General features: G+C 43.7%; 1 protein-coding gene across 1 annotated transcript in view; it reads right to left on the bottom strand.

Moving 5' to 3' along the window:
* The window catches only part of VSTM4 (V-set and transmembrane domain containing 4), a 76,384-nt gene that overhangs the window by 31,520 nt on the left and 21,158 nt on the right, over window positions 1-23,706 (bottom strand). Inside the window, exons 3-5 of the mRNA XM_081561685.1 lie at window positions 20,864-20,932; window positions 11,992-12,099; window positions 6,405-6,438 (exon numbers count right to left, since the gene is read on the bottom strand). Of these exons, the coding sequence (XP_081417811.1) occupies window positions 6,405-6,438; window positions 11,992-12,099; window positions 20,864-20,932 (211 nt within the window). The remainder of the gene's footprint in view (window positions 1-6,404; window positions 6,439-11,991; window positions 12,100-20,863; window positions 20,933-23,706) is intronic.

Here is a 23,706-nt window from a genome sequence, read left to right as displayed (position 1 = left end):
GGCAATGGCACCCCACTCCAGTACTCTTGTCTGGAAAATCCCATGGACGGAGGAGCCTGGTAGGCTGCAGTCCATGGGGTCTCTAAGAGTCGGACACGACTGAGCGACTTCACTTTCACTTTTCACTTTCATGCATTGGAGAAGGACATGGCAACCCACTCCAGTATTCTTGCCTGGAGAATCCCAGGGACGGCAGAGCCTGGTGGGCTGCCGTCTATGGGGTCGCACAGAGTCGGACACGACTGAAGTAACTTAGCAGCAGCAGCAGTCCACAGCCGGTATTATCTCACTGAATCCTCATGACAACCCTGAGCCACAGGGACAAAGGCAAGTTGGTGCCCATTTGGTGGAGAGTGAACTAGTCCCACAGAAGCTGAGAGACCGGTCCCACGTCACCAAGAGGCTGGTGGCATGGTTCCAACTGATGCCAAAACCAGGTGGAGGTTTTTCATGTTATTCTAGGAATAACCAGATCCCATCACCGCCGACGTCTTCCCCTTGCATGCAGGCCTCTGCCTGGGGCTCTGGAAGGAAGGAGGTGAGCCTGAGCCCCAGGGTGGGCGAGGATAAGACAGCACAGCGATGTCCTCAGGGATGCAGGAGCGAGACCAGGAGTCACACGTGGGAGCCTGTCATCCCAGCCCTCACCCACTGGCTTGCTCAGCTGAATGTGGTCACAGGGGAAGACACCTAAAAATTGTGGCCTGTGACCAGAGCTCACTGGACGTTTCAAAGTCGGGAAGAGGCAGAGCAGCTGCAGTCATCTCCAGCCAAGTCTTTTCTGCTTCTCCTTCCGTTGCCCTGACTTTTCTGCAGCATCTACTTCTTGTCCATTTGTGTGACTGCCAATACCAAAGCTCTCACAGTCAGACCCAAGCTCCCCAGCACTCCTGGACTAGCGTGTGAGCCCCAGAGCCAGGTGGCCTGGGCCGGTAGCTCTACTGTTCCTGCCGTCACTGGTCAGGAGACCTCACCAACATCCACACTCTTTTTGAACTGGTTTCTCATCTGTAGGATGGGGATAATCACAGCAGTCACTCATGGGGTTGTTGTGAGGCCAGAAGAAGATGGTGTGTGTCCCGTGCTTAGCACTGTGCCAGGACACGGCATTTAATAAATGAGGCTTTGTTATTTGTTTTAATATGATGACTGCCATCCTCTGGAATCTGCCCTGCCACCATCTCCAGCCTCACCTCCCTGCTGTTCTGCCCTGAATCGCTAAGATTCCTCACCCCATGGACGAAATCCCTTCCCCAGCGGTGCTCTTCTCGCCCCACTTCTATGTGCTGTTGCCCCCCATCCCTCTTCTCCTGGAATGCTCTAACTCAACCATCAAGACCCGGCCCAGATTTCAGCCCCAGGTTCCCCTGAGACAGGTTAGGAGTGCCTCCTCTGGGTGCCCATGACAGTTCTGGGGGCCACAGCTGCTGCCACCGTCTGTTTCTCTGGTCTCCCAGACCTCAAGGCGTGGGCTGGTGTTATTTCATCCTCACTCTATGGGCCTTACAAGCCTACAGAAGAATCACTCATAAGTATTGACTGAATAATAACAGAACTATTTGCATAGAGCTCACCATTTACCTGTTGGAAGCATTTTATACAGACTAACTCATGAAATCCTCCCAACATCTTACATGCTAGAGCTATGATTGCTCTCATTTTATCAGAGAGGTTGAAAAATTAGCTAAAGGCACACAGCAATCTATGGCAGAGCTGGCATGTGAACTGAGGCAACCTGGCCACAGAATCTTTAACCATCACAGCAGACTGCCTTTCACAGAAGGAATAAATGTTTTGTAACACTGCTCCTATTCACTATGCTTCAACTTGCTTCAATACACATGAAGCAAGTAGTCACGTACATCAGTTTGGAGCACATATCTGTATATTCTCTTTGAAATCACATCTCTGCCTTCTCTCCGAGACCCTAAACAAATCACTTACTAAATCCCATACGTCGATTGTGAGGTATGTTTTAAAATGTTTACAAATCTCTGATGTTTCAGAAAAGACTGAAAAATGCTTTAAACTTAGCTCACAAAACACAGCAAAGCTGTGCCTGTAATTTATCCAACATGTAAACAGTCTGGTGACCTGACTGTCTATCCTTGAGAAAGTGTATGCACCAGAAAACATGAAGAAAGCTTGGAAGACTTCAGCTATAACCGCTAGTGGCACAGATAACATAATGTCCACCTTAATTTCTCCCACTTGGAGATACTTTATTATCTCAAGGGCATAAGACAAGTTCAAGCAAAAGGTCAGGAAATGTACTGGCTGGGAACTGCCTTTTTGTGCCCCCGTCCACCCTCTTGACAACTTTACTGAGCTTGAAGAAAGGCACCTGAGTGCCCTGAGGAGTCATGGTGTGGCAACACATTACAAATCTATGAAATTGGTGGCCTTTCATTTACAATCTGATTTTCTGGAACTTTGGAGTACAGTTTCACAGTGATCAGTTGAACTGCTCTCTGGATAGTTAAAATCTTGCAGAGCCCTGAGATGCTCGCTAAGGCCCAAGTATCTGTTCCAGGAGAGGGCGATCCGCCACAGGAAAGGAATAGTCCTCCAGCTCCGCAGGTCAAGGCCATCCTCCCAGGAGACAGCAGTTTCCGACTTCAGGGCCGGCACACGTGAAGATGAGACTTGTTTTCTTCCTGTTTGAACTTCTCTCAAAAAGTCAACGAATTCCCTGGAGTCCCCAAGTTCTGCCCCAGTCACTTGGTAAGGCCCCTCTCTCAGTGACCACAGCCTCAGGGCCAGCATGTGGCCTCGTCCTGAGGGTCCCTCCCCTGCCTGAGGGTTTTCGTTCCTGGCAACTTGCCCTGGTCCTGTGCTCTCTGCCTAGTCTCCCTTAGGAGGAAGTGGTCAGAGGACAGAGACAGACATTCATCCTGATCATGGCTTGAAGGGCCCAGCTGCCCACTGCCATAGCACTGATTATGGAGCCCAGAGGTGGGAGCTCCCTGGCACAACAGGGACAGAAAAAAAGAAATGCCTGGGCTATAGAGGCAGAGCACAACTCAGGTCAAGGCCAGATAAAATGGCAAGGACTGACCAGTTCACAAGAGAGGCCCTGTGGCAGAGAACAGCCTGCACTAAGTCAAATCAGCATGAGGTTCTTAACAGAAAGATGAGTGCAAGTCAGGAGGGCACCCAGGTTTAAGTGGGCAGACCCAGTCCCTGCAGGGTCCTGGGGTACAGTGAATAGAGGTAGGTTTTCCAGAGGCAGATCTGTGGGCTGGCCCAACAGGAGACAGGTCTTGGGATGAGCTTAGCTCAGGCACCCAACCAGTCGCACTGACAGCACCAGCAGGTTGAGGCAGCAGCATTTAAGTGGGACTTTGTGCTCATCTCTGACCTCTGGCAGGCTTTGCAGGGCTAAGGGGAGACAAAACTCTAATGCCCACCAGGCTAGGGTGACATCCTCACTGTACGTACAGCATCAGCACCAGCTCAGAACAGATGCAACTGAGGGGAAAACGAGGGAAAGGAAGGAAGCAGGGCCCAGACTCCCGCACTGCTTGCTAAGGATTTAAGGCTAGACGCAAGATGCAAATTCTGAGAAACACTGCTAGGCTGACCTCTCCACAGCCTATGACGTCCCTCGAGCCATAAACCTCTTCCAGTGTCTGAAATGTCAGTACTTGGAGCCTTTTCAGGGCATGTTCTTTAAAAATATATATATATAGTTTTCCTGAGGCATAATTTACTCCCCATAAAATTCACTGATCATGAGCATACAATTCAATAATTTTAGTAGATTTATAAAGTTGTACAACCATTGCCACAATACAGGTTTAGAACATCTCTGTCACCCTACAAAAGTTTCCTCTTGCCAAATAAATAATAGTGAATATGGTTGAGTCTATGTCTACTGTTTTAAGAAATCACCAAATTGTCTTTCCAAAGTGGCTACACCACTTTACATGCTCACCAGCAATATACAGTTTCAACACATCCCAGCCAACACTTGACATTGTCATTTTTATCACAGCCATTGTAGTGGGTGTTTAGTGGCATGACATTATGGTTTTAATTACACTTCTTTAATACTAATGATATGGAACACATTTTCTGAACTTGTTAGCCATTTACATATCTTCTTTAGGGAACTATCTATTCAAATCTTTTTGCTCATTTTTAAAATTGAGGTACAGTTGCTGTACAATACTAACCAAGTTTCAGGTATATGACATAGTGATACACAATTTTTAAGGTTATATTCCATTTATATTTATAAAATATTGGGAAAAAAATATTGGTTATACCCCCTGTGTTGTTCCATATATCCTTGTAGTATACTTATTTTATACATAACAGCTTGTACCTTTTAATGCTTTACCCCTATCCTGTCCCTCCTCCTTTCCCTCTCCACACTGATTACCACCAGTTTTTCTCTATATCTGTGAATCTACTCCTTTTTATTAATATTACATTTACTAGTTTTTTAGCGTTTTGCTAACAATTTAATTTCTTGACTTATTACAGGTTATTCAGATTATAGCTTTATTTTTAAATTGGTTTTGGAAAATTTTTGTTTTTCTAGGAATTTTTCCATTTCATCTATGTTGTGTAATTTGTTAGAATACATTTGGATTATAAAGACTATAACCTTTTAATTTTTATAGGGTTTGTAGGAATTCCTTTTTTCCTTCCTAATTTTGGTAATTGGTTTTTTTCTTTCTCTCTTTTTTATTTTCATGGACAATCTAACTTAAGGTTTGTCAGATCTACTGATCTTTACAAAGAAACAACTTTTGATTTCACTGATACTGCTTTGTGTGTGTGTGTGTGCACGCGTGCGTGCGTTTTCCATGCTATTGATTTCTATACTAATCTCTACTATGTTCTTTCTTCTTCTTACTTCAGATTTCACTCACACTTCTTTTTCTAGTTTCTTGTGGTGAAAGCTTAACGTATTGATTTTAGATCTTTCTTCTTGTCTGATCTAGGCAGTTAAAGGCCATAAAGTTTTATGGAAGCACTACTTTAGCTGCATCCTATAAGTTTTGATATGCTGTGTTTTCATTTTCATTTAATTCAAAATATTTTCTAATTTCTCTTTTGACTTCTTCTTTGACCCACACACTATTTAAAAGTATGTTGTTTGAACTTTCAAAACGTTGAGGAATTTCCCAGATTTCTTTCTGTCACTAATTTCTATTTAATTCTGTTGTGTCAGAGGACAGACTTGGTATGATTTCTTACATAAATAAAATACCTAATTTTATAAAGATATGTTTTATGACCTAGTATATGGTCTATCCTGGAGAATGTTCCTAATACACTTGAGAAGAATATATTGTGCAGTCACTCGGCAAATTATTCTTATTTGTCAGGTAAAATTGCTTCATCTTCTGTGTCCTGGTTGATTTTCTGTCTAGGTACTCTATCAATTACTGAGAGCGGAGCATTGAAACTTTCAGCTGTTGTTCTAGAATAATTGAAAATCTTTCAATTTTCTGTTTTTCGCTTTACATATGTTGAGGCTCTGTAGTTAGGCCCATGTAATGTATCATATCATCCTGATGAGTTGATCTTTTATAACTAAAAAAACTTCCTTCTTCGTCTTTAGTAATATTTCTTGTCTTACATGATATCTTATTTGGTATTAACTACCACCTCTCTTGTTACTGTTTGCATAGAAAAATGTGCTGCTTCTTTCTGCCCTCCATGGATTTAGATGAAAAAATACACTGTCATTCAAATCTGTGTTTCCCTGTAGGTAATAAATTGTTTCTCTTTGGTTGTTTTAAGATTTTTTTCTTTGCCTTTGTCTTTCATAATTTTCTTCTTACTACCTTTCAGAGTCCTCTTTTCTTGGTCTCTTATATTATTTCCAGAATTGATAGTTATGCTTATTGGCAGGGAAGAAGAGCAGGGAGAAATTGATCTTACCCATTCTGTCTAAGTCTCAAATTTCTAAATACTCTTGAGTTTGCAATATCTACTATAACTATTGTTACCTGCAAGGTGTGTCCCATCAGCTAAAAGGCTAGCCTCTTAGCACATCTGTCACTAATGGACACATTCTGTAGAGTAGGACATAGGACAAGTAGGCATTGGTGGAAGGAGATCAGGAGTGTTTGTGGTCGGAAGGCATCAAGGTGGTTCAGTCCATCTGCCAGTCTCTTCCTACACAGGGGAACAGTCCTCTAGGAGCATGTGCCAAGCCTCCTCCAGCATGCACATTGGGCCAGTATGAGTCACATGTTCACTGGCCCCAGAGTATGAAATCTGGAAACATGCAAGTGCATGCAGAATACACGTTTTTAGGTCATTCTGTAAACTAATATGCAGACCTTAAGATAAAGATATGAATTTAACCAATTTCTTGGTAATATCAAAAGAAAGTAAAATAGCAAAGATTTTACATGGAAAAAGGAAGAAAATATTCCTACCTGTTCTGAGGGCATTTCACCAAATAGTGTCTCACTGTGAAAAGAAAAAGAAATAGAAGATGGTCAATAAATACTACTTTAGATATATATGCCTTAGGAATTACTAGGAAATGTAGGTGGCCAGGTGTTGTCCAGTGTTTGCACTAATCATCTCTCCAGGTTATCTTTGGATGAGTACAGTAGACTTATAGCAAGGAAGCTACGGTGACTTGATATCGTTCAACACCTGGATCAAGCCAGGCATGAAGCCGTACACCTCAGACTTCCTGGTTACATAGCCCCCAATATTCTTTTTTTTTTTTTGGCAAACCAGGTTGAGTTGGATTCTAACCTGAAGAGTCCTGGAATGACAGAGTCACCCAATCTCAGAGCTCTGCCTTAGTTATGAGAAAGCGTTCTTGGGGCAACTGTTTCCACTTAGATGTTCCTCTCTATAAAGTGGGTTTTCATTCTATGATCAAAGCTCTTCTAGGACTGAAAGGAGGCCCTGGAAAAAACAATGTTTGTTTGTTTGTTTTTTTGCAATGACATTCTCCATAGTAGGTATCCTTCAGGAAAAAAAAAAAATTTTAGCTGCAGAGGAAAAATAAGAATACCTAAGCAGTTATCCTAATAAGTGTCCAATTTAAGCTCACTGTTGAACTTACCTCAAACAGAAGTAAAGCTGAAACAGCCACAGGGCCCTGGAGTTGTGTAGTAGAGTGTGGCCATCAATGGCCTCAGTGAATCATACATTAATATATTCCATCTCTCCACATCCTTATGTGACTCCCTCCTACACTGACACCGAGCGTGGCCATGTGATGAGCTTTGGCCAATTAAACATTAGCCAAAGAATCACAAGCAGAAGCGTAAAAGGCCCTGTGCTTTGAGGTTTGTGCTCTCTCTCTTTCTCTCTCTCATTGCAGGGAACTCCTGTTACCACAAAAACAAGCCTGGCTAGCCTACTGGAAGATGAGACCTCATGGAACAGATATAAGACATCCCAGCTGAGGCCCCAAAGCAGCCAGGCCCCAACTGCCCCACCAGCAGGCTGAAGCTGCATAAGTGATCCAGTTGAGGCCAGAAGAACTGCTCAACTGAGTCCAGTTCACCTTTCTGATCTGCAAATAAGACAGTTGTTTCAAGCTCCTACACTTGAAGTGATCTGTGATGGAGGTGACCAATGTAGGCTCCAGACCAGGATGACAGAATCTCAGCTTTGGGGAGTTTTTTTGGCTTATCTGATCCAACCCCTTGTTAGTAACTGAACTCTTTCTGCATTGTGTTTACTAAATACCTACTATGTGCTGGATAATTTATAGTTGCAATAATAATAAACTCATAGTTCATATTTATTGAACTCACCATATCTTCCTGGCACTGTCCTAAGTTCACTACGTAGGCCAGTGGTCTTTAGTCTGGGGTTTGCATACCCTTGGAAAGAACAGTTTTAAGGACATCATTTTCTGGATCCTCACCTCCCATGGTATTCTTTCCTTAGAATTCAATCCCCTGGAACTTGTCCTAGGTCTGGCTATATTCCTTTCCCTCCCTCCCTGTTAAATGAGCCTTTCTACTTCATAAAATCAAGGCATTCCTCTCACCCATCCTGACTTGTACTACAGAGCCCTGTTCTGGGGCTAAAAGCCAGTGGGCATAGCAATGGCCTCAATGAATCAATAAATGTTTTGGACTATTGGTGTCAGTGTTGAGAAAGCGAATGAGTAATGACTGGGCACATAAACTTTACACTAGAGGAGAGGTTTCCAATATTTTGCTTTCAACAAGGATTGAAATATGAGCTAATCCAGTTGTCAGCTGGTAGAGAATTAAAATAATTTTCCATGATAGATCATTATGACTTTTGACATATAACTTGAAAGCAGTTTAAAGTATTGAGTAGTATAAGGAAACTTCATCCATTCTTGCCTCTTTTGATACTGAGATTTTGCAGAGCTAACATCTATTAAAAATATAGGAATAGAAATGATGCTGAATTCTATTACTAAGTAAATCCATACAAGGCTATATGAAGTAAAAATAAAAATCCATTTCCAATAACATTTTACTTCTTGTGATTATTAATTATTTATCTAAATTTATAATATATTTATGTGGTTTTGATTAATTTTATATTCATTTTCTAAATCTTTACTAATCGTGCAATATTTACTGAGAACTCAATCCAGAAAAAAATTTAACACCTAGAGACTTGTGGAATAAGGACATTTTTAAAACCTTAATGCAAAATTTTATACACATACTATTTTACAGAGAAATATAACTAGACCTCGCTTGGAATCTCCCTTAAACATGCAGAGCATAATCATTGCTGATGACATAACTGCATCACCTGTCTTAGCTAGGGGTCCCCAGAAGCAGAATCTGTCTATAAGACAAGGATTCAAGTGCAGAGTCTATGTGAGAAGGAATCCTGGGAAACCCACTGGCAAGTGAGGAAGTGAGACCAGGAAGAGAAGAAAAGCAATAAAGGGTGGTTCTGGAGCCAGTCTCCACCATGGGCTATAGCCTAGTACCCAGGGCTCTTGACTCAAAGGTTCTTGGTGCCACACAAGGCAACCACTGTGCATAGAAGCAGAAATTCACGATGTGGGGCTTTTAAATGGTAACTTGTGATCTTCTGGACTCTGAGGACTCTAAAAGGAAGGGCTGTTTCTCTCACCTCTTCTAATAGGAAGATACCTGGGAGCCTGAGGTTCTGGCCACCTTTCTCTGCCTCCTCAGCTCGGGCCACGCTATTCCCACTGCACGGCTAAGGCTCCCAGATGACACAACCAAGCTGAAGGCCGTCATCCCACCTGGGCCTGTCCCTGTCACGAGTAATTAGGGATGGAGGCAGCCATGCCCCCATCCTGCCAGTCCCTGGAGCAGTGTTAGGGCCTCTGAGGTCTGTTCCTGAAGGTTTGGCCAATCTGCTCTAAGGCTACCATGTCCAGGTGAGGGCTAACCCCAGCCTAGACACGGTCTTGCCTGGGCTACAGGATGCCAGCCTGCAGGTGGCAGTTGTACCAGACTGATGCCAAGCCCCAAGTTGCTGCGGGAGCTATGAGCTGCTGTCTAGGAAGGACCTCAGCAACAACCGCATGGAAGACTGAAGGAAAATTCCGCAGCAAGGTCAGTCCCCAGGTGGCTGAGGTTTTCTTGAACAGAAACACGAAGGCTGGGGATGGGGCTGGGCTTGGGCTCTACCACTCCCTTGTCTGGGGACTTGGACAAGCTCCCCAGCTGTGTCCTTGGTCAAAAGGAGCAACAAAGGCTATTGTTCGGGCTGGCAGTGAGGATTTGTGAGAACGTGGAGGGACCAGCAAGGGGTCTGGCCTGCAGTGGGTACTCAGACTAAGCCCTTAACAGCTCACAGGGTTTCAGATGCTGTGTGCAGGTATACACGAGGCCATCTGGGCCCACTCCCAGGGGGTTGAGGGCAGCTAAGGTCTGGGTTCCCAGTGGCTCTTTGAGAGGCCTGGAGTATGTGTCCTGATCTGCCTTGTTGACTCCGGAAAACAAGGACTTCTACTGAACTACCTATGTGGTTTTGTTTCCCTGCTCCTGCCCACAGCCTAACAGGACTTGCAGCTCCAGGCAGATTTCTCCATTATGCCCCTGAGCCCAGGAAGAGATGCCTTTATAGCAAAACAGGCTTGGGGACTGCCCACGTGGCATCCGAACTCCGCAGCTGGGAGACAAAGCCATTTGCCCACCATTTGGTGAGCAGCTGTCATCTGCCAAATTCCAAGGAGAATGGGTCAGAGGCATGGTCCCTGCCTTGCACGCTATCCGCCTGGAGGGAGGCAAATACATTTGCATATGTGCAACATGCACCACGAACTCATCAAAGTCATCAAGGGTTTGCAACAGGAGAAAAGCTTAGGCACCGTGGAGAAGATGGGCGCAGGCACGGAGGGGGGCACCTGGAGCACAGCACAGACACACCAAGCACGGTGGGCAGGGCATGGGCTGCGGAAGTCCAATCTGTCTAGAAATCCGGCTCTGTCTCCGGTGCTTCGGGGCTCTGTGCTCCCGTCCGGGTCATCATCGCTCTTCTCCACTCTACTCAGGCCCTGGAGGCTGACCTCTATGCACTTCCCTCTGGCTTCAGGTCTGGGTGGCAGGACCAAAGGAAAGCATCCCTGGGACATGTGAAGGAGAAGGGCAGGAAGGGGCTGAGGAGTAGAGGCTCCCGGCTCACTCCCTGCTCCCGCCTGGTTTGGCCTGGCTGAGTCCTTCTAAGGCTCCTAGTGGTGACAACTCTGAAAGCTGCAGCTCTCACAAGTTCCAGAACCTCTCCTCCTCTTGTCCCCTAAGGTCTAGGGTGGAAACAGCATCCCATGGGTGTTGGTCCCTGAGGGCCTCCCTCTCCATCTCCTCCATCTCTCCCTGGTTCCCTTAGCCCTACCTGCACCTCTGCAGAGAATCCCCTCTAGAAATGCTGCTCAGTTTTCCTGTTTTATTTTCCCCTTAAGCCATGAGCTCCAAATGTAATACTTGCCAGCTTTATGAACTTAAGCTAACAGTAATCATTATTATATATATTAATAACTATACTCACATGTCATCATAAATACAGGATACTTACAGGGAACCAGAATGTGTTAAGGGTTTCATTTGTGTTTTTTTTTTAACTTAATCCTCACAACAATCCTATGAGATTTATATACTGTTGTACTCCTCACTATTTAGATGGAGAAGGTGAGGCATGGCAGGTAAGTCATCAGATAGGAAGTGAAGAGTCGTCACTGAACTGGAGTTATTTTAATTCCAGAGCCCAGCTGTTTCCCAGGTCATCTCTGGGAGCTGCAGTGTCCCCATCTATTTCAGAAATTCCTAAGTGGGAGGGCACAGGAAGGGTATTTCAGAGGAAACACACTGGAGCTGGTGGAAACGTGTCATGGAGGCTTGGTGAGAGGAGGGGGCTAGAGAGAGAAAGCAGGCAGTATTCACAGGGAGATAAGAGTCAGAGTCGCAATTACTGCAATCACTAAGGAAGAAAGATTAAAGCAGGAAGGGGCTGAAGACAGAATCCAGGGGACATGGACATCAACAAGGAAAGAGGCAGAAGGAAGTGAACACTCAGACTGGACAGGAGAAGGGAAGGGAAGCCTTTCTAATTCCTGCCAGGCGCAGTGTCAGATGCTGTAATTAAATTAAGAACACATAGCAATATTCAGTCTAAAGAAAGTGGTGTCCATTCCATGTCATTTAATAAATAAGAAAGCCAAAGTTCAGAGTATGTAAGGAATGTGTCTAAAAACCCAGTCTTAAGCAGCAGAACCAGAATCAAACCCAGGGTCATCTGACTCCACAGCCTCTTCGGGAGGAAGAGAGAGGTAAGGGCGCTCAGAAACCACAGAAGGAAGGGATTTAAGAAAAGGGAGGAACTGCAATGATGTCAACAGTGGTTACGGTTGATTTTAGCAGAGTCTAAGGGAGACATATCTCCCCCACTTACTTTGCTTACCAGTCACAGGTAAATAACCCCTGACTCAAGATGCGTTTTTCAACCAAAGTGATACTTTGCCCAGCCATCTTCTGTCTGTCTGTGGTTTGCTTGTGCTCTCCCTCCAGACATGATTATCCATTCTCTTACCTCTGGACTTCCTCTTGCTAAACACAGACTGCCAGATGATGGTTAGGGTGAAGAGCAGAACGCTGAGAATCCCCACACAGCACACAAGCACAGCATACACGTAGAGATCTGAAAGGCAGGGACACGAGGGTCGTTGTCAGGACAGGCCACACCAGAGGAGACGCTCCAAATAAAAAAAACTTCACACATTATCAAAATTCAACTCAAAATGAACTACATGCCTAAATGTAAAGTAGACACAAGAAAACTTCTGGGAAAAGACAGAGAAGAAAAATCTTTGAGATCAAGAACTAAGCAGAGAATGTTTAGACTTAACACCAAAGCATTACGCAAATAAGGAACACTTATTAAATTGGATTTCATCAAAATTTAAAACTTGTGTTCTATAAGTATCCATATGAAGAATGAGATAACCCATATACCTATCAGAATAACCAAAATAAAACTAGGACGATAACAGACGCAGACGAGGACATGAATAAACTGGGTCACTCTGACCTTGCTGGTGAGAATGTAAAATGGTACAGCCACTTCTGAAAACAGTTTGGCGGTTTCTGAAAGGACACACCAAAAACTACCATGCAGCTCAGCAATCGCTTTCTGGGGGCACTTGTTCAGAGTACTGAAAACTTAAGTTCTCACAAAAACCTGGCTGTGTATGTTTGTAGCAATTTTATTCATAATAGCCCCAAACTGGAAAGAGCGCAGATGTTCTTCAATGGGTGAACAGTTAAACAGTGCTCCACCCACACTATGAAACACTTCTCAGTGATAAAAGGGAACAACTCTTAGCACAGAGTTATATTGAGTGAGAAAAAAAATCCCCTCAAATTACATAATGTATGATTTTATCTACACAAAGTTTTTTGGAGTGACAAAAATGGTAGCAATGGAGAACAGATGAGTGGTTGCCAGGGTTTAAGGAGGGAGTGGGTGGAAAAAAAATGGGTCTTGCTATCAGGGAGCCTTGTAGTGAATATTCTGTATCTCCACTGTATCAGTGTCAATATCCTGGTTGCAATGTTATACTGCAGTTTTTCAAGATGATGCCTTGAGAGAAACTGGATAAAAGGGTGAAACTGGTACAAGGAATCTCTCTGTATTATTTATTAGAAATATACGTCAATCTACAAATATCTCAAAATAAGTTTGCTTTACAGTCCAAAGATTAAATCATGTTCATATCTATCTTAAACCAGGCTGCTATAACAAAATATCAAAGACCAGGTGAATTAGATGACAAAAATTTATTTCTCACTGTTACAGAGACTAGAAAGCCCAAGATCAAGGCACTGGCAGGTCCAGTGTCTGATAAGGACTCTCTTCCTGGTTTGGAGATGTCTTCTCCTGGTATCTTCACGTGGAGGAGAACAGAGAGCAAGTAAGCTGTCATAGGTCCCTTCGTATAAAGACACTAATCTCATTCATGAGGGCTCAACGCTCATGACCTCATCACCCCCGCCCCCACCCCTGCAATCCCTACCTCCTGATACCATCACATTTAGGGTTAGGATTTCAATATACAGATTTTAGGGGACACGGACATTCAGGCCATAACAATATATACAATCATTGATCACTCCAGTGATCAACTTATTCATCAATCCGATTGATAAAATGCCCAAAATGCCCAGAAATTGAAAGGGAAACCGGAAGCATTACCTAAAGCTTCTACGAAGCAAAAATAAAGTGAAAATGAAAGTGTTAGTTGCTCAGTCATGTCCGGCTCATGTCTGGTCTTTTCTACAGACCCCATGGTCTGTAGCCTGCCAAACTCCTCTGTCCATGGGATTTCTCAGGCAAGAATACTGGAGTGGGTTGCTCAAAGAAATTAAAGAAGACCTAAATAAACGGCAAGATATAACAGGTTTATGAATTATATGTCTCCACATTTTGTGATGTCAATTTTTCCAAACTGATCAGTAAGTTTGGCAGTGGTGGTGGTTTAGTTGCTAAGTCGTGTCCAACTTTTGCAACCCCATGGACTGTAGCCCACCAGGCTCCCCTGTTCATGGGATTTCCCAGGCAAGAATACTGGAACAGGTTGCCATTTCCTTCTCCAGGAGATCTTCCCAACTCAGGGATCAAACCCCGGTCTTCCACACTGCAGGCAGTTTCTTTACCATCTGAGCTACCAGGAAAGCTCACAAAGCAAAAACCTGCAGATATTCGAACTTAGTAAATGTTTGAACTTATTAAAAATGCTTCTCTGCTGACTTGAATGTTTTCAGCCAACAGACATAGTCAGCCTGGAATCAAGATCAGAATCAAGCTGGAATCGAGATTGCAGGGAGAAATATCAATAACCTCAGATATGCAGATGACACCACCCTTATGGCAGAAAGTGAAGAAGAAATAAAGAGCCTCTTGAGGAGAGTAAAAGAGGAGAATGAAAAAGCTGGCTTAAAACTCAGCATTCAAAAAACTAACATCATGGCATCTGGTCCCATCACTTCATGGCAAATAGATGGGGAAACAATGGAAACAGTGACAGACTTTATTTTCTTGGGCTCCAAAATCACTGCAGATGGTGACTGTAGCCATGAAATTAAAAGATGTTTGCTCCTTGGAAGAAAAGCCATGACCAAAGCTAGACAGCATATTAAAAAGCAGAGACATTACTTTACCAACAAAAGTCCATATAGTCAAAGCTATGGTTTTTCCAGTAGTCACGTATGGATGTGACAGTTGGACCATAAAGAAAGCTGAGCACTGAAGAATTGATGCTTTTGAACTGCGATGTTGGAGAAGACTCTTGAGAGTCCCTTGGACTGTGAGGAGATCAAACCAGTCAATTCTAAAGGAAATCAGTCCTGAATATTCATTGGAAGGACTGATGCCGAAGCTCCAATACTTTGGCCACCTGATGCAAAGAACTGACTCATTGGGAAAGACCCTGATGCTGGGAAAGATTGAAGGTAGGAGAAGGGGACGACAGAGGATAATATGGTCAGATAGCATCACTGACTCAATGGGCATGGGTCTAAGAAAGTTCCAGGAATTGGTGATGGACAGGGAGATCTGGTGTGCTACAGTCCATGGGGTTACAAAGAGTTGACATGACTGAGTGACTGAACTGAACTGATACTCAGTAGTACTGTTCAGTACTACTGCCCCTAAGTACAAGAAATATAATAATGAATATCCAAATGTCTTCTCATCAAGAAATCAGAGGGCTACATGGTACCCAAACCACAGAAATATGTGCCCAGTACCAGAAACACACAGAAGAGGGACCCATCCAGCTTGGGGAGGTTTGGAGGGGCTTCCCAGAAGACTGGACCACTGTGGTAAGCTGTAGTTAAAATAACACAGAAAATGTAAAAATGCAGAGAGAGAATAAAAGCAGAAAAAGAGAGGAAAAAGTCATTAGCCATCCATCACTCTGAGGTGCTACACTTTATGATATATATGCATATAGTTTTAAGACCATAACTGTTTTATACCTTGCTTTTTATTTTATCTCATTTTCTCATTAGGGTCTCTTCAAAGAGTTATTTTAATTTTGAAAAATATGATAAAAGTTTCTGCCATTAATAAATCATTATGAGTGACTTAGTATCTTATCATTGGCTACTCAAAGTGTTCCTAACTTCCCTATAAGAAATGATTCTAAGATGAGTATTCATAACCTTAAACCTTAATGACTCCCTCACATGGTGTTCTCAAGATTTAAGTTCCTGGACGTGGAATTGCTGAGTCAGCAAGAATGCATGTTTGTAAAGCCCTCAGGACATGGAGAAGCAGCTGGTTAAGTGCTAAAGCTGAAAAAGCAAGCAGTAAGCCTCCTGGGGTGGCTGGCTTGCAGGGAAGCCTGGAGAAGCAGATAAGGTTATGGTCAAGGAGAAAGAAGAAGGGGAAATGGGACAGAATCATACATCTCAGGGTCCCCTGGGAGGCCCTAGGTAGTCCCATCCCTGGAGAGCCTCCCTTGGTCTCAGGCTCAGCCAGCATATTCACCTAAGCTAGTCTGAGTTAGCTTCTTCGAAGCCTAGACTAAAAATAAGCTAAGTATCAACAGAAAGGGGCTTTCCTGGTGGCTCAGAGGGTAAGGAATCTGCTTGCAATACAGGAGACCTGGGTTCAATCAACAGAAAGCACAGCAGGACAAGGTTGTGGTGAAGGGAGCATTTACACTAATATTTAGGAAGCAGGGCAGGTGGGTGCGATAGAGTATCCTACAAATGAAGCGGGAGCCAGGCACGGGAGCCGAGGAGGACCAAGTGAGAGCTGTAGAAGCCAAGAGAGTAGAATGTCGTAAGGAAGCTTCCCCAGTAGTATCCAGTGCTACTGGAAACCACCATTGGGTTTTCCCACTAGGAAATTATTGGAGAAGTCCTGGAGGAAAGTCCCTTTAGTACGATGGTGGGGACAAAGCCAGATAACTGGAGTCAAGGAGCTCAATGGGGTATGAGGAGACTGAGACAGACACAAAGAAAACTCCTATAACTGAGATCAAAACTGCCTTTCTAAATAGATGCCTGTGTCTCAGATGTACGGGCTTTGCAGATTGATTCAATAGAGAACTCTGTAAGCAGGCAGTTAGGAGACAAGCTTGGGCCTCCATTCAACATGAAATTCCAAGGGACAGAGCAGAGGTCACTGCCTGGGACTCATGACAGGATACAGGACAGGCCATAACACGAACAACATATGGCCAGTCCTGGATTCACACACTGTTGAGCAAACTATTCTGGGAAGAGGACTACAGAGCCATTTCTGGCATTAGAGGCTGGGAAACAATGCAGTCAAAGTGCCAGGCAGACAGAACGGGGGCAGGTGGGTGCAGCATCTGTCTCAAAAGGATTCCGGAGACTTGGGCCCCTGGAGCAAAAGGCAATGGCAATTGGGCTTCAGGATTGGGATGGAGAGAAGAACTCTCTTCCTAAAGTTTCTGTGTCGATGGAGCAGAGCGACCTGAGTCACGAGTTCCCCTCTTCATCAGATGGCGTCTGTGGTTTCAGGACTGCAGGAACCAAAGAGGGATGAGGTCGCAAGGAGACTCTCCCACCAGTGTCCCCCAAAACCTACTGCAGACATCTGTGGCACACTCTCAGGCAGCAGGCAAAGGGCTCTAGGAGGCCCACATGACAGTTTCAGATCACAGCCTCCTCAACGTGCACAGAGGGGCTCTCCACAGGCAGCCACGGCTACAGAGTCATAAAACATCTGGCCAGTCCGGAAGGCTCAGCTGCACCGCCAAGCACACAGGCCCTCTGGGCTGTGGACACTGGCCAGCAGGCACCAGCCACCCTCACGTGGGTCCCCACAGGCCTAGCACAGATCATTCCTTCTCTGTTGTATTCTCAAAGCCATAGGAACTTAAACAGTATCATCTTGTAGGAAGAGAAAAAGCTCAAGAACACCTCAGGTTTCCCTGGATTGGGTAGCATCCCAGAGTGCTGGTTTTTTCCTCTGTTTTCAAGCATTCCTTTGCTGCATAAAGGCAATCTCCCTGCTGAAACTACTTAGAACACTAAAACCACCTCCCCTGTCCTTCTTGGAAAACAGAGGTTAAACCCTGAGCCATCTGAAATGCCGGCATAAACTACTAACACTCCAGGATAGTTTCTGCCAGCAAGCTAGAGCCAAAGTGTTCCCGGGTGACACAGTATGGCTCCAGATGCCGTTCTCAGGCTGGATACTGGCCCAAACCTGCCCGATCTTTCACCTTTTCCTTTACCTTTTATATAAAAGCCTCTCTCATTATAAATGTTAGCTCAGAGGTTGTAAAACTCTGGCCAGGCCAAACAATGTTTGTCCGGAGGCTGAATCCTCACCTTCACGTTCAAATTGAACAAAACATCTACACTTAACCAAATCTGGGCTTAGCTTTTCAAATACCACATATACCTGAACACTCAAAATAATTCTAAAAATCTTGCTATGTTCTCCAAAATCACTTGCAGTTTCATCTTCTGCTGCTGGACTTCCAAAGACACCAACGTCTTTGTTAGATTCAACTGCAAGCCGCCATGCAGAAAGTTGTCTCCCCACCGTCTCCAGCCCAGGCCTCCCTGAAGCAGATGGTGGGGCCGGCAGGCTGGAGTGAAGTGCACACAGCAGGGAGGCCAAGATGCGGTGCACTGTGTCTGCATGCCAGCTCCCATCCGTTCAGAAAGCCAGGCCATGCCAGGCCAGGCCAGGCAGAGCAGTCCCCAGGAAAGGCAGCCCGCGCACCTGTTGCTGGGCAACCATGAACCTGGCTGGAGTATTCGGCGCTGCTTTGAAACCCAGTGACCCCAGCATTCCTCAGCACAGGGAAGGAGCTCAACTCCCCCCGGGCCATTGAATCCAGAAAATCAATGACCATCCTCTATATTTCCAGGGCAACTATAAATCCCTATTTTGTAGTTCTGTGGAGAAAACCAGGTACTTCTACTCATGTTTTTATCCAGCCAATAATAATATCTTGCTTGGGGAGAAATACCTGAGCAATAGCCTGGAGGGATTTTAACTTACTCCAGCATCTCACCAAGAGGCCTGACAATGCTTTTTTGTGGTGCAGGCATGCAGCCAGGCTGAGCTGAATCCCAGGAGGACAGATATCCGTCCTCAAGCCCTGCTCCTGCTCTCCCATCCAGGAATGAAAGGGCAAAGGCCTGGGATCAGACACCAGCGAGTTTCAACTGTACCCCTGACCTCGTCAACACTGTGGCTGGGTTAAAAAAGCAAAACCCACAGATGCTGCTGCTGCCGAAATCACAGGGAAAGAGCACTTTGGACACAGCTGCTCTGAGGCAGGATACACACTGAGAATTCCAATCCTGCTTTTCTGTAGAAGCCAAATTCTCTGCGTGGAGAAGACAGTGCACCATGGGCTATAGATTTTGTGTAGAGTTAGATTGAAAGTAACCCTGATATTCCATAGCTACACATGAAAAAAAAGTAATCATTAATTATATAAAATGTTTTAGAGATTCAGATTGTGCAGCAAAGTGTGTGTGTACAGACTTTTAAATGCTACAGTCTTTCCAAATATATCAAGTCTTGGGTTTGGGGCCATAGTATTTTTAAACAGTCCTTGGCTCACTAGCACCAGAAACATCTCAAGCCCTGGTGAAGTGCAAATTCTTTGCTCTCTTCCTAAATGTAAAAATCAGATTCTTGGCAGGGGTGGGAGTTGGGGGCAACCCAGAGTCTGGGTTACTAACAACATCCCCCAGGATATCCTTAGGCATCTGATGATAAACAGGGCTCCTACTGTCACATCTGCCAGTGACCCATCTTAGAGAGCCCCCTGGATATCTCCAGATGTCCCCCCTTCCCAGTGCCTGGGTTATAGGGCAGCCTCAGAATATGGGCACATCTATTGCTTTTTCTACTGCTTCACTCTATGAGGCTGTAAGTCACACCTCTTTGCTAACAAATAGGCATTCACTGAATGAGAGGCTAAGGGGGGGAACTGTGGATTATTTTACTTGGGGAAGATATTAAAATACAGAAAAAGCCGTCTACAAAATGTGCAGAAGAAAAGGCAGGGAATACAAAGAATCACTGTTACAGTAAAGTGCAACCTGAGAAATGCAATATTTATGACTTCAAAATGAAACAATCCTAATGGCGTACCTGAGTGACACTTTATGGCTTGCAAACCAGGTTCATAATTATGGTTATATTTTTCTTAGGGAGACAGTTCCTCAAGTCACTGTTATCAACTAGCTATTGGAAGAAGTAGGTTTGAATTCAAGTGTACTCTCCCATGTTCTCATATCCACTGAATTAACAAAAGGTGATGGTGAAGCCCCAAGGAACACAGGTCTCCTTAGATCCTTTTCCCAAGGTCCATACATCATCAAAAAATGCAATGCCTTCACAAGATGTAATCCTTCACAATTTCCTGATCACATCTTAACATTAATCTGTTTTTTTCTTTTTAACTGATCAAAGGTTCTGCCTGAGAACTCACAAAGTACATTCTTTCATTGCTTATGGTCATAATCTTCAACCACTTTACAATAATTTCTGTGAGTTGTCCATACTCTAAGGCCATATACTTTCTCAACCTTGGCACTCTTGAATTTTGGGGCCAGATAATTCTTTGCTGTCAGGGCTGACCTGTGCATTGTAAGACCCAATAGATGCCAGTAGCACCAAAATGTTATTATGGCAACCAAAACTGTACCCAGACATTGGAAAATGTCCCCTAGAGGGACAAAATTACCTCCTGTTGAGAATCACTGCTCTAAAGCTCCAGTCTGAGTATACAAAACCTAGGTTTCTGGGGGTAACACCCCCAGAGACTCTGATTCCATAAGCATGGGTGGCACAGAATACAGTGCATTTGTAAAAGCCTCCCAAGTGTACTGATGCTGATGTGATGTTGATGCTGCTGGTCTGGGACCAGTTTTGGGAAACATTTCCCTAGGGCCATGGCTGCAGGCCAGCATCTCGTAAAGAACTTCTAACAAGTTCCAACTTAATCAGAATCTCTAGGGATGTGGTTCAGGCAGCAGAGTTTTTAAAGCTCCCAGGTGACTCTAACATGGGTTGAAAATCACTGGCTTAAGGTTTACAAATGTTTCTAGAATCCCAAACTCTTAAGAAACCTGAGATAAAATTAGTCACAGTAGATGTAATCTGCCTTTTTATATTGCTTAAAGGTCTCTCCTTGATATCACTTAGGAGTAGGAATCTTGGAGAAAAACATCACCAAATTATGCAGATTGGAGCTTTCAACTCTATTCTTTCAAAATCTGTAGACTAATACCTCCAGGGATTCCCATCCTACTCCTGACTATGTTTAAAGAAAGAAAACCATTTGATGTCAGGAAAAAACTAAGAAGTCTGGGTCCTTTCTTCTTATTCTATTCATTTCCTATTATCTAAAAGTAAGGCTGCATCTTATAGTGAAGAAATAAATAAGAATTACCTTCAAAAAATGCCCAGGTCTCTTTCTTTTTCTCAAAGGATGAATCTTCAGAAGATTTGAGGGAAATCACTGTAAGACGAAAAAAAAAAAAGAAATTGCATAGCATGAAGTGAAGTAGTTTATGAACCTGGCCCATCTCAGTCCAAAAGATTATATCATATGGAGTACATGGCACTTACATTTATAAAGTAATTTTCACATTTGCAAAAGCCACATTTAATTGTCACAACTCACATGTCACGGGAAGGTGCAATGACTTACATATAATAAGTAACAGACCAGAGAAGGGAATTAAGTTTTTGGTACTCAGTTCAGTAGAAGTCCTACTCATCCCATATATTAATACTTACTACATCTTTCCAAAATGTAGTGCACTTGTTGAGTATCTCTAGAGAAGCCTGAGGTCTTCTGATGACTCAGGGCCGGTGCTCTGAGCACCATTCTCCATGTAATACAGTCACACAGTAGCATGCATCTGATTTTGAGATTATTTTGTCTCCATACATCTCCCCTTCTCCCTCCTCCCCTCTCCCAGGTCCACAGGTCTGTTCTCTTTGTCTGTTTCTCCACTGCTACCCTGAAAATAAATTAATCAGAGCCATCTTTTTAGATTTCATATATACGTAGCAGCACACGATATTTATTATTTCTCTTTCTGACTTATTTCACTCTGTATAATAGGCTCTAGGTTCATCCACATCATTAGAACTGATTTAAATGTGCTCCTTTTAATGCCTGAATAGTATTTCACTATATATATGTACCATAGCTTCTTTAGCCATTCATCTGTTAATGGACATCTAGGTTGCTTCCATGTTCTAGCTAATGTAAATAGTGCTGCAATGAGCATCAAGGTACATGTGTCTTTTTCAATTTTGGTTTCCGCTGGGTATATGCCTAGGATTACTAGGTCATATGGTAGTTTTATTCCTAGCTTTTTAAGGAATCTCCATACAGTCTTCCATAGTGGCTGTATTAGTTTACATTCCCACCAGCAATGCAAGAGTGTTCCCTATTATCTGTTTTTGACTTTGATCTTGTCCCTTGATGTGCCTGATAATTTTTTAACATGAATGCCAGACATTGTATATGGAAAGTCATGGAAACTCTAGATGAAATTTTATTTTCCTCATAGGAAATTAGAGTAGGAGGATGTTCACCTGATCCAGTGAGAGTATGAACTGTTCAGAAGCTGAGTTTTAGTTTTTATAGGATATGGTCTATTTCTCGTTTGCCCTTACTTCAAGGATCCCCAATAGAAAGCCTCAAGTAATTATCAAAGACCTTCCAATTTTCATCTCACAGTTAGAACTGCCAAAAGCTGTTTGTCTCATAAACAACCTGATTGTCACTTTCTCCATAACTTTTCTGAACAAGCACTGCATAGTTCAGTTCAGTCGCTCAGTCATGTCCGACTCTCTGGAACCCCATGGACTGCAGCACGCCAGGCCTCCCTGTCCATCACCAACTCCCAGAGCTTACTCAAACTCATGTCCATCAAGTCGGTGATGCCAACCAACCATCTCATCTCTGTCATCCCCATCTCCTCCTGCCTTCAATCTTTCCCAGCATCAGGGTCTTCCCCAATGAATCAGTTCTTTGTATCAGGTGGCCAAAGTATTGGAGCTTCAGCTTCAGCATCAGTCCTTCCAATGAATATTCAGGACTGATTTCCTTTAGGATGGACTGGTTGGATCTCCCTGCAGTCAAGCACTGCATAAGAATGGTTGAATTTCTTATAAATGACTCTGACAATTAGGCTCCTTCACTGCTCTTCCCTGCAGTCAATCTATGTGTCCTTCAGAGAACAATTAGGATAGCTGAAATACATAGGCACATACGTAATTGTGTAATTATGTCACGCAAATATATCTATGAAGTTTAAATAAAAATAAATTTAGGGAGAAAGTCCTAATAAATTAAGAAAACTGAAATGCAGACTACTTTTTCAGCTTTTCTAATTGTTCTCAGAAGGAAGGTTTTGTCCTATGGGAAAGAACTCCCCTCCCTGTAGATCCTAAATTCCTCAAAATCAAAAACCATCTTGGAGCACACTGCCTGACAGCTGGTAGGTGTCCAGTAAATAAATGATCTACTTCTTTCTGATGGCCCCCAAAAGAAAGCAACCTGGACATCCAGGAATGAACTCTTAGTGGACATTTGGTCTTTCATGCAATATTAGATACATCAGACAATTCATCTAACATCCTTCCTGCTTAATTTGCCCCACCCACAGCCTGTATAATCTACTTACTGTCAGAGTAACTGATCAGATTCCCCCTTCAAGAATTTGGACAGAGTATATATGGTTGTTGTAGCGCCTGGGGTTGAAAAAGTCTATGGACTCTGGGGTGGGCAGCTTTTTTGGAAAACAGGAAAGCAAATGGAGCAAGGGCAGAACCTGCAGAAGGAAGGTAGAGGATAGAGAACTTGATCTTGATGGCATTCTGGGTACCAAGAGGCTGATGTGTCGTTTTCTAACCTTGCATTCCATCAGCTCTATATCCTTAAACCATCCCCACCTCTCTCCTGAATTAGCTTGAATGAGTTTTCATCTTCAACGAATTCAGCCTAGGCTAGGATAACCACAGAGTCTTAATAAAGACAATACCAAAAGGAAAATAAATGGATCTCTGAGGACCTCAGATTTCAGGAGATCAATGATGCCCATCATGGTCCAGAGCCTTACTACTCTAAGTGTGGTCCACTGACCACCAGCATCAATGTTACCTGAGAACTTGTCAGAACTACAGGATTGTAGGGGCCCCAACCCAGATCTACTGGATCAGAATCTGCTTTTAAACCCAAATTTCTCAAGTGAATCATATGCACTTTGAAGTGTG

This window comes from Giraffa tippelskirchi, chromosome 2 (assembly GCF_054371585.1).
Source record: "Giraffa tippelskirchi isolate mGirTip1 chromosome 2, T2T-mGirTip1v1.2.pri, whole genome shotgun sequence".
NCBI lineage: Eukaryota > Metazoa > Chordata > Mammalia > Artiodactyla > Giraffidae > Giraffa > Giraffa tippelskirchi.
Note: the sequence above shows the minus strand (reverse complement) of the source record. Positions and strands in the feature narration are given on the sequence as shown.